We start from the raw sequence: 14,794 nt of genomic DNA, 5'->3' as shown, positions 1-14,794 counted from the left end.
CCGGCTAATTACCACTTTTTTTTCAGTGCAGAAATATACAATGGTGGTGGAGACAGTCATGAGGTCGTGGAATTTGAGTATCCCAGAAGATTTCAAATTTCTTTGCTAATTTACACTATCTTCCTTCCCATCCACTCCCTCCTCCTTCCAAGAAGAAAAAACCCTTCGTTTCAGGCCCAGTCCTACAACCCCAGCACACTGCAATCTGACTGCTTTACCTGTGAAAAGAAACATGATTTGCAATTCCATTTTGCACTCTAGAGCTTCCTGTGTCTTCACAGATCACGCTAAATAACACCTGCTACCAAGGCTTGATGCAGTTCTTACAAAAATATAGCTAAGGTAGTCTGAAAAGCACCTCAGGAGGAGATTTCAAGGGCCAGCTCATCAGCACACAATTATATCTAGGCTGCTAAACAATGGGCAATTGAGAAAAGTGACTGGTGGTGACTCACAGGATCTTTAAACCAGCAATATAACTTCTAATAGTTCATCCAACCACCTGCCTCCCTCGCAGCACTCTGACCTTCCCTCCTCCCACCACTTTTGCCCCATCCCTAGCTGCTCAGGTCAACAGCACTGGGCCAAAGGAGAACTGTGCAATGTTTCTTTGTGAAAACCCACGCTGGTGTACTGTGCGAGTCCTGCACGGGTGAGGCCATAAAATAATTTATAACTCTTTGGGGCAGGGACCCTGCCTAGCTCTTCAGTTTCCCTTACTTCCCAAGGTGTGGATTCTTTCGACTGGGAGAAGAAAGAAGTCCTCTCAGGTCCTAGCGTGGGGTGACTGACTTCCCCTCCCGAATTCCCTGGGTGAGGTAAATTCCTAGACTGTGTGCTGGGTGCCAAAGAAAACGCAGGAAACATTGACAGATCGATACAGTAAAGTGCAACCGCGGTTACCCTGCTCCTAACTCACCTTCTACTCACTTTCCGGCCGCGTTAGCCCTTCCCGCGATACACTATCCCCTTTAACTCATCCCTACCGCCTCAAAATCCCCGGGTAATCCCTTCCGCCCGCGGCATGTATATTAAATGTAAACGAGCGAATTAGCTATTCCCTCCCATACAGTAACACGCACCCCGACTATCGCTTTTTTACCCTGCTGTTTTGCCGCGTGTTTACCCTGCTAACTTACCGCCTACCCTTACCCCAGCGTTAGAGGCAGGGGTAATGGTAGACGGCAAACTTTCCCCCAGCCCCCGCTCACCTGCCCTGGCCGCGTCTGGTCTCCGGTGCAGCCCCAGTCCTGTCCCCTCCCGAAGCAAAAAAAAAAACCCGAAAAAAAAAGTAGCAAGAGAGCGAGGGGAGAGACGGGCAATCCTACGCTCGGGCCTGCCAATCCCTTGTTCTTTCCTCCCGAAGCAGGGCGCGAAAAGCAGCCTTGCTCCGGGAGGAGGGGGGGCAGTTTAAAGTGACGAAGCGACTTACTTTTGCAGCCCCCCCCCCCTCCGGACATCGGCGACGACCGCGGCTCCTGCCTCCAGCTGTCAGACAGACGCATCGCACGTGGGAAAGCGGCCCCTATGCGTGCAATTGGCTGCTCAAGACGTGACGTCACATGCCGTGACGCCAAACGTCGTGACGTCACGTCTTGAGCAGCCAATTGCACGCATAGGGGCCGCTTTCCCACGTGCGATGCGTCTGTCTGACAGCTGGAAGCTGGAGCCGTGGTCGTCGCCGATGTCCGGAGGGGGGGGGCTGCAAAAGTAAGTCGCTTCGTCGCTTTAAACTGCCCCTCCTCCCGGAGCAAGGCTGCTTTTCGCGCCCTGCTTCGGGAGGAGAGGAGAAGGGACTAGCAGGCCCGACCCTAGGATTGCCAGTCTCTCCCCTCGCTCTCTTGCTACTTTTTCGGTTTTTTTTTTGCTTCAGGAGGAGGGGACAGGAATGGGGCTCCACCGGAGACCGGACGCGGCCAGGGCAGGTGAGCAGGGGCTGGGGGAAAGTTTGCCGAGCATCGGAGAACATAACTGTCCACTTCCTGGTACCTGTCATTTCAAATGTCATTTCAAATGACATTTCAAATGACATTTGAAATGACAGATACCAGCATGGCCGTGAAGCGTTAGGCCCGCACACCCAGGATACTGTATAGGCGCTCTATACAGCAAAGTGGGTTGCGCGGGCCTAACCTTCGCCTAACGCTTTGCAGACGCGGCTTGCATTTGCATGCAATTTGAAGAGAGTATCGAGCGGTAGGTGAAGAGAACTGTGCGGGGAACGAGGGTGCGCCTGGCACTGCCGCACTCTAACGCGGCATAACTGTATCGACCTGTGAGTTAGTGTCTAAGTAATACTTTACTGCAAACAGTTCTGAATTAGTGGCAGAATAATTGTGAATCTCCAGCTCCCTCTATCTGTGCAAGAATCTCTTACCAAGGCCGGGTATCCAGCCACCCTCCTGCATTAAGCTGAGCAGCAATCCCCTTGAATGGAGGGAAAACCCTTCTCCGATGGCAAAAATCTCTCTGCACAGAGTGAATTTCTCTCTCCTCCCCCCAGGGTTTTGAGAAGACTCCGAATCCGTGTCCCCTCTTTAAGAGGGTCTCTTACTCACACTTAGATGTACTGGACCCTTGATGGGATCCCTGGTGGAAGGGATCACTGATGAAAGGCCCAGGCATCCAGCCTAGGGCTCCTACCAAGCCAATTGTCCAAAATCCAAATGATTCCCTGGACACCCTCTGAAGGGAGAGCACAGCAGGAATGCCCAGACCCACTCTGGAGGGTCTCAGGTGGATTCCAAGGCTCCAGGTAGGCCCAAAAGGTAACTCAGAAAAACTCCAAGCTTCCTCTCTGAATTCCAACTAAGACTGCCCCCCAGAGCCCTGCTATAAGACCTCCTGTCAGATATCCAGCACAGCCCCCGGAACAGGTGGGCTGCCAATGAACGAGTCCTCCCCCAAATTCTCTCTAAGGGCACTACTCTATTTGATACCAGGGCTTATGGTGACCCGGAAAGGTGCCCGGATTACATTTGTATTTAAATTGAGTTTATTTGAATACTGGACCTGAACTTGTCAATGTTCCCCATTCCTGTTTCATTCCAGCCTGTTCCCAACCCCTGCTCCCGGTTTCGCTCTGTGGAGTCCACGCTGGAGGGAATTTCTGTTTTCTTGCTCCCTTATTTAGGTGAGTGCTGCTGCGCTTGCATCCTCCTGCTTCAGTTAAAAAACAGCAGCGGAAGTACTTATGAGATTTGGAATTTACTAAATAGACCGGTTTTAAAGTAGTTACTTTGAGGGATTTCCTGGAACAGATCGGAGCTGCTGAGACAGAGCCGTATCAGACATGGCTCGGTAATGAAGCATGGCAAGTTGGAGGATGGGCCCAATTGAAAGATGCTGATTTTGCAAAAATGAGCTAAATAGATGTGCCCCCCCCCCCCCCCCCCCCCGCGTGCCACATAGAGTAAGTGAGTGTTGCTATTCTAAGGATGCACTATGTTAAAGTGGAGATTTTCCCGTAATGGGAGGTCTGTAAAGGTGCAGTGAATTCATGTGAGAAGGTTCCAGTGACTAAAGGTCATCTTTTGGTGAGAGGGCGTTACAAACACTGACAGACAGTTCAGTACAGCCTCCATGGGCATGGTTAAGGAGAATGTAGACTGCTACCTCTGGGGGAGGGGAGGGAATCTCAGTCTTGGCCAAGTGTGATGACTGTTTGTAGCCATCTCTTCTATAGCAGCAGGTCCTTCAGTGTTGTCCCACTGAAGGACCCGCATGCAACCCACCCGACACTGTCTCCCAGGGAATGGAGAGGAGGCAGGGATAGGATAAAGACAGAGCCATAGTCAGGCAATTTGGCGCCTGTGGCCAAGTGAAAAGCTGCATCCTCACCCATATTACACAAAGCATGACACTAGGAATTAGGAGACTGTCAAATGTTTGTACAGCAATGCCCAAGGCTGGTACAAGCGTGTTAGGCATCCTGGGCAAACCTTACAGCCTTGCACCCGCATCCCAGCTTGTCAACCTCCCTACACACAATTACAAATTATACAATTACTAGCCGTTAAGCCCGTAACAACGGGCTAGGTCCGTTTCCTTCCCACTCCTTCACTCTCTCCCCCCTCCCTCTCACCTTCCCCCTCCCTCTCCCCTTCCCTCCCTCCCCCCCTCTCTCTCACCCCCTCTCTCACACCTCCCTCTCACACCTCCCCCCTCCCTCCCTCTCTCTCACCTTCCCCTCCCCTCTCTGATCATCCACAACCGGCAGATCTCGGGGGGGGGGGGGGGGGGGGTCCCTCCCACGCGCGCGGCGCCGCTACTTCTCCTCCCGCTCCTGCCGGCAGATCTCGGGGGGGGGGGGCTGTCACTCCCGCACGCGCGGCGCCGCTGCTGCTTCTCCTCCCGCTCCTGCTAGTCTTCGCTACTGCTCCTCCCACTCCTGCTTCGCGGCGGCCGCCGCCGCTCCAGCTTTTCACCTTCGCCGCCGCTCCTGCGGCCCCACCGCCATTTTTTTTTTTCGGGCACGCACGGCTCTGACCGACGTGCTCACCCGCACATGCGCAGTAGAGCTGCTCTCTACTGCGCATTTGCGGGCCGGTCAGAGCCCATTTATAAGGTAGATAATACATTTTACATGAAAAAGTATATTCAAAGCACAGTCTTCTGAGATAAAATATCACTTATATATGTTATTTACATGCAATGCTGTGGTGCCAACCAGAAACCCTACAAAAAAAACACTTTGAACTCATATGATATTAGGCCTAATATAACACCATGGGCATGGCCCTCTGAAAGCCACAAGAAACAGAATTTCAATACACTTTTTGTATCACAACAGCACTAACTGCCAACACTCAAGCAGCAAAACCCTACCTATGAAAAAAGTAACAATGCAAACGTTACGACAGGCCCTAAATACTAACACTCCTTAATAGGTAAACTGAACAAGCCAAGCCACTATACATCTGTCTCTACACAGAAACCATACACTAGTGGAATATCTTACCTCAGTAATGCATGCAGAATACAGTCAGACCATTAAATATAAATGGAATGGTACAGAGAAAAATTGAACTGGAAATCTCAAGAAGCCAGACTCTGTATGCAGTGCAACAATGGAAAAAGTAATTACCATTCCTCATGAAACAAAATCATGAAATATACATTTCATGAATAGTAGTAAAATCACATGCTAAAGAGTATAATTCAAAACTATTAAGAGTAACAACTAATTAAAAAATCATATAAACCATTTTCCAAATACCAATAGCATATTTCAAAACAGACACCCAATAATAAAACACAAGGATTTTAAAAATCTGCTTTGCATACCTGGGAACATTTGATTTCCAGATGCCCTGGGATTGTCATGATTTAGCAGGAAGAGTTTATTGCATACAAATTCTGCTCTCACACATGCTCTTCCTCAATCTCTCACACAACCACACATACGCTCTCTCCCCCTCACACACTCATGCACATACTCACTCACACATTCTCAGACATACACACATACTATCACATACAGACTCCCCTTCTCTCACACACACACTCCTTCCCCCCACCCCCCCCCTTGAAATAGCAGCAGTCTCCTTCATAGCCAACAGGACTACTTCTTGGATCGAATCGGTTCACCCAGCTCTGGCTTAGAGCTCCTTCCTGCAGAGCAGATCATGCCACTATTTCTCCTCCTCAGGCCTCCCCAGGCCCCACCAGAGATTCCGGGAGGGCCGCAGCGTTGCTCCTCAGGGTGGCATCTGCAGCAGCACTACTGTACCCTTCTGGTAGCGGTGCCTATGGCTGAGACCATATTGGCCACAAGCATGCCACAGTTCTAGATAAGGGAAAATATTCTCCTTTTAGAGTGATAAATTCAAAAATTGTAATTCTACTTTAAACAATTGCCAGTGTATTTCTATTTCTTCTAGTTTATCATTGAAGAAAGATAAAGATCAGATTCAAGAATACAAGTGGAATATTCAGATAAGAAAAATTGAAAATAAAAAATTACTTAACTACAATGTATTCTACTATACATCTTTCTTAGGAACTGAGTCTTACTGTCCTATTTATGTCTTACAGAGGAGCTCTTGTGTGGAGTATGGATGCAGCAGCCAATCTTCTATTAAGGTAAATAGATTTTATTACTTTTCTTTACTTTTGTGCTTATCTTTGTCTATGTTGTGTCTGATCTCTCTTGCTTTCCGTTTCTCCTTCTCTGCTATCTCTCTTGTGTGAGTTGGTGTGAGTGCACTCCCAGTCAATTATAAATTATGGTGGGGGTGTGCACACTTAACGCTAGCATTTTCTGGTGCTGCTGAGGTTTGAAGTTGGGGAGCGCTGGCAGGAGCTCTTGCTTCATCAAGGCCTTCCCCCCTTCTCCCTACTAACCTATGTTTTAACATGTTTACAAGAAAATCTAAGCTTCCTGCACCAGTGATCTTTCGCCAGCTAATCAGCGTGTTCCCTAATAGTATACGTCTCCGACGGCTAAGTGAAACTGTAGAGCTATCTAATGAAAGCAAAGGATAACTGTATGACCCTCCTTTAGGACAAGAGCAGAGGGTCACATTATCAGCCCTGTCCTTTCACACCTATCTCTGCCCACATCTTTTCAGGGTGACTTTGGAGGCAGGTCTGAGAACCTCTTCCTTGGAGGAGGTTGTGTACCAAAGAACTGCCTGTGGCGATGCGGTGCCTTTCTTTCTGTGGGTTACTTCCTTGGCTACTCCCCGATAAGTTCTCACATGGACTTAGGAAGAGGTGAATGCTCGCTTCCCTTATGGGAAACTTTCACTGTTTGCTGAAGGGGCACCGCCTACAAGATTATCTTTACAGATAAAAATCTCTTAAGGCGGTTTTCTTTAGGGGAGCTGCATGAAAAGGACATTGTGTGTCAATGGTAAATGTCTTGTTTCCCCCTTTTACAAACCTTGCCACGCTTCACTTGGGGCACCCGTGATGCAGCCACAAGCTCCACTCACCCTGAAGCCTATCAAAGGCTGGTGCTAGCTTCCCGCGAGCCAGCCGAATTTTACAGTCCCCCTTTTTCCTATTCTTCAACCTTGCCTTGGCCGGGATCCTAATTTATTCTATTACAGTCCCACACTCATTCATATTCTATCCCCACTCTGCCCTTCTCAGTTAAGTGGTTTTGTAAACATTTTGGTCTCAGGAAGGAACAGCAAAGAGCTCCTGCAAAAACCGAAATTCTCTGGCTTACTGACATATTCTCAACTGTCACTTGTGTTCTCTAAATCTAAAATTACTGCTCTTGCTGAGGTCGTGATGGCATAGTTCTTAGGATCCGATGATATACCTATTAATTGATGTCCTAGGGGTTTCTTTCCTGTCTGATGTCTGTCACTTACACTAGAGAAGTTGATGGTTTTAAAATTTCCTCCTCTTGTCTCTGATTTTCTGTAATACCCAGGGTTTCTTATTACGCAAGCCTTTTCTCTGGTAACCAGGGAAGCCGTTGCCAGGTAGCCTTGGGGTTGCGGCTTTAGAATTGTACCTGGTTACCATGGCGGCCCTAGTATTGCAAGGCAGGTGCTGGGTTAAACCATCAAAAAACAGGTGAAATGGAAGCTACCATGATGTAATAGTGTTTTCTGTATTCAAAACCCTCCAAAATGTGTTCTCAGACAATATAAATTCTTAGCTCCCTCTTCCCTCAAACCAGGTCACCATAAAATTCAAACCCCCAAGCTGTTCTTTAGCACTAATGTCCACCATTTAAAAAGCTGCTGCTCCAACACCACTGGTGCCAGGGTGCTTGGGTCCCTCTGATGACCACCAAGTTTTTCCTGCATTTTACCCCAAAATCAACTAGGCTCCAACAGAGCAATTTTCAGGTTTAAAAAAAAAAAAAAAGCACTTTGGAGGCCGGGAGGTGTTGTCACCCACATCTCCTGGGTCTCCTCACCTGCCCACTGCATTTATTTTACCTTATTTGCCATATTTTGTGGTCCCCCACCCAGATTTGTGGGTCCCACTGACATCACTGATGTCAGCAGCATCGAAGCCTGGTCGGCTTCATTGTGCTGGGGCCTCCAAGGCCAATTGCCTTATTTCTAATCAAAGCTGATGTGGCACTTCTCTCCCTCACTCACCGCCAGGCCCAGATGTACTTCGGGAGAGGAGGCTGGTGGCGGCAGCAGCAGCCTGACACTCAGCTGACCACTCCGGCTTCTCTCCTCCTGGCTGCCTCGTCAACCGCTGCTCTCTGCTTCTTTGCAGCGGCTCATAACCACTGCTGTTGTCTCCCATCCAGGCAGTCTCTTCCCCTCCTCCACGGAGCATGGCTCCCTGCTTTCACATGGCTGACAGCCCCGTCAGCTTCCCTCCCCACTCAGCCAACCACCACGGGCCTGCCTCTCCCCGCCAGGCACTGTTGCCTCTGATCCCCTTTCACTAAGCCAACGAAGCCGCGGTTCAACTCGCGCCCTGCTTGAATGTGTAGACTCCTCCCCCTTTGTCAACTGGGATCGCAGCCTCATGGCCGACCGCCACCTCCAATTTCCTCCCCGTGCTGCTGCTTCCCCACCCGCAGACAACCCAACACCAGTCCCGCAACCCTGCAACCACATTGCCACCAAGCTCCGTCCACTTCCTCAGGCCTCCAGGTGTCCCAATCTCTCCAGTGGTGCTCCATCAAGGCCCCAGCCAGCTTCCTCCCTCATTGGCATCTCAACTTCCTGGAAGGCCATGCCGCAGGATCCAGCCACCACCAAGTCCTCCTCTGTACCAGATTGTCCTCAGACCTCTTCCAGGCCCTGAACTCCCAAGCTTTATTCTGGCAACCTCATCTACAAGAAAGTTAGAAAAACCCCTAACTACATTTTGGTCTGGGACTTCTCCAGAGTGAACAGGCAAGCAGGAGGATGTAGCTGTGACCCTCTCCATGAGTTACAGAGGGAGAAGCAGGAGGAGTTCAAGCAGAGATACTCTCCCAGTATCTCAAAAACACTTGAAGGGAATGAGGAGCTACGACCTGGTGTTTGAAGAGTGAAGAAAAAGTATTTGAACTGTGGTGGGACTTGCTTGGACCAGGAGGCAAACCATGCTAGCAGGAACTTGCTATGGCATTCAGTTGATCCCTGCCTGCAGAAACAGAGGGTTTTTTTTCTTGAGCTGATCGGGACACTCAGAGTAAGACATTCTGGAAAGTAACAGGGCCTGGAGAGACCAAAGAAGAGACTGATAATGTAAGAAGTGTTTTCCATTGTGAGAAAGAAAACAGAATTTGGACTGTGATTTCTTTTATTTTTTTTTTGTAATGATTCATTATGTTTTACTCTGAACAAACTTCACTAAACTATTTTTCGTTTGGAGCACACATCTGGAGTGGACAGTCAGTTATTTCATGGGCGTGTCCTTGGCCCAGTAGGTTATCCTACACCCAGCCCAGGAGATTTTCCCAGTGCTCCCCAAGGCTGGGAAGGTGACCCCAGATGGACCAGGGGCTACAAACTGTATTTGTTTCCAAACTTTTTCATACTGCACTGCAGAAAAAACTGATCAAAGCAGTTCACATCATAAACACAATCATATAAATACAAAAAAATATAAAATCACAGTAAAATTCAAGAAAACATTATGCATTAGAATTATGTACTTCATTTTGATCTGAGGCTGCATGAAGTTATTTGCAAAAATAGTTTTATGCGTTTCAAATGTTTACGTACATTTATGGGCCTATGTACTAAATCTTATACTAGATATTTCGTAGTATGCACATTATATAAATTAACATGCATGCTAACATCACTTAACAGTGGATGCACTAAATATTAGCATACGTGCACCAAAATTTAGCCTTCATATTGCATACATGGTATTTGCATACCATGTAAAAATGGGTGTAATATCAGAGGGCCAAACTGCACGTGGACGCTACACCAAATAGCACACACACACTAAATGGAGCAGATTTGATCCTCTTTCCCCCATGGCATCACCTCCTTGCTTCAAAATTTTATGAAAATGTGCCTGGCACATAGAACTGCTTGTCAGTGCCAAGGGATAAGTGTGAGCAGTTTGGTTTAGTTTAATAAAGATTTGCCAGAGCCTGAAACCAGTCTATGGAATGTCTTCTGAGTGATCTTAAGCCGAGCTGTATTATGGGAGTGTCAGCTGAAGGGAACCCATTACACCAGGCCCAACCACTATCAGAAAGCAGCAGCAGTGTCTGAATGAGGCAGCGAGAGCTGGTTAAGAAAGGCATTCAATATTCAGGCATGGCCTAGTGGTTAAGGGCAATTGTTTAAGAACCCCGGTATTGGTATTCAAATTCAATCTCTCCCACGGACACTGCTAGTGATCTTGGTCAAGTCACCATCTCCTGTAGCCTCAGATACTCCCCTAGATTATAAAACCTTTGAGGTAGGGATGGTTATACCTGAATACTTACCACCATTATATAGAAACATGACAGCAGAAAAAGACCGTATGGCCCATGCATCCAATTTATTATAATTCTCATTTCCTTAGAGATCCCCTGTATTTATCCCATGGTTTCTTGAATTAAGATACTGATTTTGTCTACCACTTCCACTGGGAGGCTGTTCTACATATCCACCCTCTCTCAAGAAATATTTCCTAAGATTGCTACACTATATACACAATTGTCTATTTTGTACTGTTTGATACTTACTGTAGATTTTTAGATAGTGCTTTTTTGTTAGCCCTTGGACAATTGTTCATCCACCACTATTTATTGTTCACTTGTTTTGTTCTGTCCTTTTATTCTTCTCTTCTCTCAGAGCTTATCGTTCATCGCTGCCCCCCTATCCCCTTCCCTGTTTATTGTATTTCTCATCAGTTTTATGTAAACCATTATGATGTCCATTCAAATATCGGTATAGAAAAATTAATAAAGATTACTCCTGAGTCTATCCCCTTTCAGACTCTTCTCTTGATCCCTTGTTCTAGAGCCTCCTTTCCATTGAAAAAGGCTCACCTCCTGTGCATGGAAACCTTTGAGATATTTGAATGTCTGTCATATCTCCCCTTTCCTCTAGGGTATATATGTTTAGGTCTTTAAGTCTATCCCCATATCCTTTACAATGAAGACCACTGACCATTTATTTTGGTAGCCACCCTCTGGGCCATCTCCATCCTGTTTGTATCCGTTTGAAGGTGCGGTCTCCAGAATTGTACACAGTCTTCCAAGTGAGGTCTCACCAGGGACCTATACAGGGGCAGTATCATTGTACTGCACTGCATATGTCCAGTAGTACTATAAAATGATTATTAATTTCTATTAATTTTCTGCAGCCAAGAAATTTGCTACGAGCCTTTTAAAAGCCTTACACTTAAGACAACTGTACTTCCAGGGTAATAAATGGGATAACTAGTTTTAAAATGATTAGTAGTACTTATTTTGATAGCTCTATTAGATGTGCACAGAGAGCTCTACAAGAATTATAAATAGGAGTAATCAGTTAAAATCTAAAAGTGGTTACCCCACTGGATTCCCAGGAAGCATAATTGCATTTGCACATAACTGACAGCTCCTGCTCTGTCAAGCTTACAGTCTAGTCAACTCAAGGCACAAAGACACCCTGACACTTCTGCTCCCAGGCAATCACTCAGTTATGCAGCCACAGGTCAGCTATTTAAATAGCCTGGGTATGAGATACCAGCACTAATGTGCAGCTCCCTGCATGCACACACACATGTCTGTGCCACCACAGGCACCCTCTCCGCTGTCCACACGAGGCTTATTTATTTTTCACATTTGCTCTATTCTTTCCATTTCTTAGCTTTGCTTCCTCCATCCTCCTCTCCCCTGGATTGTAAGCTCTTTGGGGCAAGGACTGTTGTACAGCACCGTACATCTAGTAGTGCTATAACAATGAAAGGTATTTCCCTCCAACCTCCCCTACCTTCCCTCTGCTTTCTTATAATTCTCCTCCACATGCAACCCCTCTCTCCCCCCCCCCCCCCCCACTGCCTTCTGTACAGTTTCCCTCCATCCAGCCTCCTCCTATTAGGTGTGCCTGTGGAAGGGGTTGTCTCAGACTGCTGCCTCACCTCCTCCTTCACTTCAGGGCCCCAGAAGGAAGGGGCTAACCCAGGCTGCAGCAGCAGTGGTGGCTTCTACTTTACACTTCAGCTCCACCAGCTGTGCCAGGCCTTCCTCAGCAGCTGACAGCATGGGCTCCACCGGTTGCCTCAAGCCACCATCAGAAGCATTTTCAGAACCTATGGAATCACCACTTCCTGTCCACCGACCTCGCAATGCACAGGACCAGAAGCCAGGAAGTGCCAGCCCACGAGTTTTGAAGATGCTTGTGATGCCTTAGATGGGGCATAGACAAGAGACGCTGTGCACGCGGCTTAGGCAGAACATAGATGGACAGGTGCCTCTGTGCATAGCGCCCGGAGCAGCCGTACAGCTAACTCCCCAAAACCTAGTCATGTTTGAATGATTTTGTTAGGAGCGTCACTGGGGGGAACACAGTCCCCCCCCCCCCCCCCCCCCACACACACACACTGAGTTTCCAGCTGGCTGCACAGATCCTGTGATCTGCTCCCACAATGGGGCAGGCAAGGCCACTACGGACCAGCTCAGGGAGCATCCAGACATATCCAGAGGCAGAGGAGAGGATACAGAAGGAGGCTGAGCAGTGTATGGCTCGCCTCTTACCTCTTGTCCTCTAGCATCACCCTCTCCCCCACATCCTGGCTTGGTGAACTAGGTGGGAGCCCATCTTGCCCATCTGCATTGATGGCCCTGGTTTCAGTCATATCCCCCTGTCTATCCTCTTCCTTGGGGTAATACATATTCAGGTCTAATCAATCTTCTCACTGGACTTTGGATGCAGAGTCTGCACCATTTTCTTAGTCTCACTGGACGCCTCTACTCTGTGCCCTATGGCGATATGATCTTCACAATTAGACAACAACAATTAGACTAACTTTATGCCTCATCAAATTTTGTCTTTTGTTAATTGGTTATGGTTAACTGCTTAGTTCGATGTAAACAGAGTTGATTTGATTTGTATCAAGAAAGTCGGTATATAAAGGCCTTAAATAAATAGACAGACAATACTCTAGGTGAAGTCGCACCAACCACCTGCACCTTATTTCTACTGGTAACGCTTCTGCCTATGCACCCCAGCAGCCTTCTGGCTCTAGCCAGTGGCTACCACTTTGCCGCACCATTTTGCTACCTTCAGATAAGACCGAATCATCCTGAGATCTTTACTGCTTGCGTAGATATCAATATCTTATTCCCCCCCCACCCCCAATCTTTTACTGCTCCCTTGGATTTCCCCCCCTCCAAATGCACAATTTTACATTGAAAAAAACAAAAAAAAACAGTTACCTCAGTTGGTTAAAGAGAATTAGATCTCACTTGCGGCCCTAAAGTTGTTTTCTTCCCCACCCTAATTTTACAGATTAATGGATTGCATGAAAACAAATAGCTCGGTAACTGGGCCCAATCTAGCAATCCATGATCACAACGGGGGAACTTTCAAAGCAGTTTTAGCTGTGCTGACACTGATTAGCACACCTAGACTGCTCTATCTGAAAAAGCTGCCCTCCCCAGCCCAGCTAACACGCATGTGAGGCCTTCCATAGTGCACGCACTTTCAGCCCATCTATGAGGAGCTGTTCTTGGAGTATTTAGGTTGATAGAGGAAAAAACAGCATGCGTCCATGGCATTGTCAAGAACACGCATTCTTTTCTCATCCTGGACCGCCCGCACAAAAATAGGTGCCAAACCTATGGATACTTTTAATGTATTTCCCATGTACATGGATGCTTTTAATCTATTTTAATTTCAGAGAAAATTAGCCTGGCATACACGTGCTAAAAGCTTTACAAACATGCAGGCTATTTGAACGTTATATCCCCAACATGTTTACCTCCCTCTAGTTACTGCATTACATTCAGTGATGGAGTATTCCAGACTTGAGCATTACAGCCCTGCTGTATTCTTAAACATAAAGACAACTACTAGCTGTGCCTTTGACATCACTATATTACTATATAATCAATATGAGACTAAAGCCAATTCATGGGAAGCATAACCTTGAGACAATAAAGGCTGCCGTAAAATGTTAGCATGAATGAGCAAATCTGTCCTGATTGCCACAGAACCCCCAGTTTGGGAAAAGGCAAATTTCAAATCGACACACAAGAGAAATCCTGCGCTGAATCCCTCCAAACCTTAACGTAGCTGCGCCCGAATCCTTCCGGAGACACCCACCCAGCCACCACAATCTCGAAGTCTCCATCGCTGTCCACATCTGTGATAGCGACTCCGTAGTTCAGTTGTGTGGGGTTGCTGTCATAGTCTGGTGGGAGGATGGCACTGGTCACAGCTGTGAACATGGGGTCGGATCGCTGGGTTGCCCCACAGCGGAGTATTAAGGATATCAACCACGACAGGATCGGCATCATCTTTGGCATCTGAAACCAATCAATATGCTGTTTAAATCTCTAATCCAAGTAATGTGAAAATCAATGGGGCAGAAATAATGAAGCACATGCCAGGAAACTTAATAGGGCAATGCTAAAAGTACTGTGCAAACTTCTATTCCCACAAGAGAGAAACAATGGCCTCTTGGGCATTGTCTATCGTTGAGGCAACAGGAGGAGAGTCTCCATGGGCTTCTACAATTCTTCATCAGTGGAACTAACCCAGCCCTAAATAACCCTACCTCAATTGGGATAATAGAGTTCAATCTTTCTTCCAGAAATCAGGTCATTTCCACCCTCATTACATACAAACTACTTCTATGCTGTATTCCTAGGCTAGGCTGAACGGGGCCATCGTTTGTGTTCTTAAAAAGGAACAGTTTAACTATGAAATTAGTTTAA

At 47.2% G+C, this 14,794-nt stretch overlaps 1 protein-coding gene across 5 annotated transcripts in view; it reads right to left on the bottom strand.

Moving 5' to 3' along the window:
• The window catches only part of CRTAC1 (cartilage acidic protein 1), a 399,993-nt gene that overhangs the window by 341,909 nt on the left and 43,290 nt on the right, over positions 1–14,794 (bottom strand). For all 5 annotated transcript variants that reach the window (XM_029610137.1, XM_029610138.1, XM_029610134.1 and 2 more), the window contains one exon: positions 14,181–14,383. In XM_029610137.1, coding sequence (XP_029465997.1) covers positions 14,181–14,383 — 203 coding nt within the window. The remainder of the gene's footprint in view (positions 1–14,180; positions 14,384–14,794) is intronic.

This window comes from Rhinatrema bivittatum, chromosome 7, assembly GCF_901001135.1.
Source record: "Rhinatrema bivittatum chromosome 7, aRhiBiv1.1, whole genome shotgun sequence".
Taxonomy (NCBI): domain Eukaryota; kingdom Metazoa; phylum Chordata; class Amphibia; order Gymnophiona; family Rhinatrematidae; genus Rhinatrema; species Rhinatrema bivittatum.
This window is presented reverse-complemented; position numbering and strand designations above follow the sequence as displayed.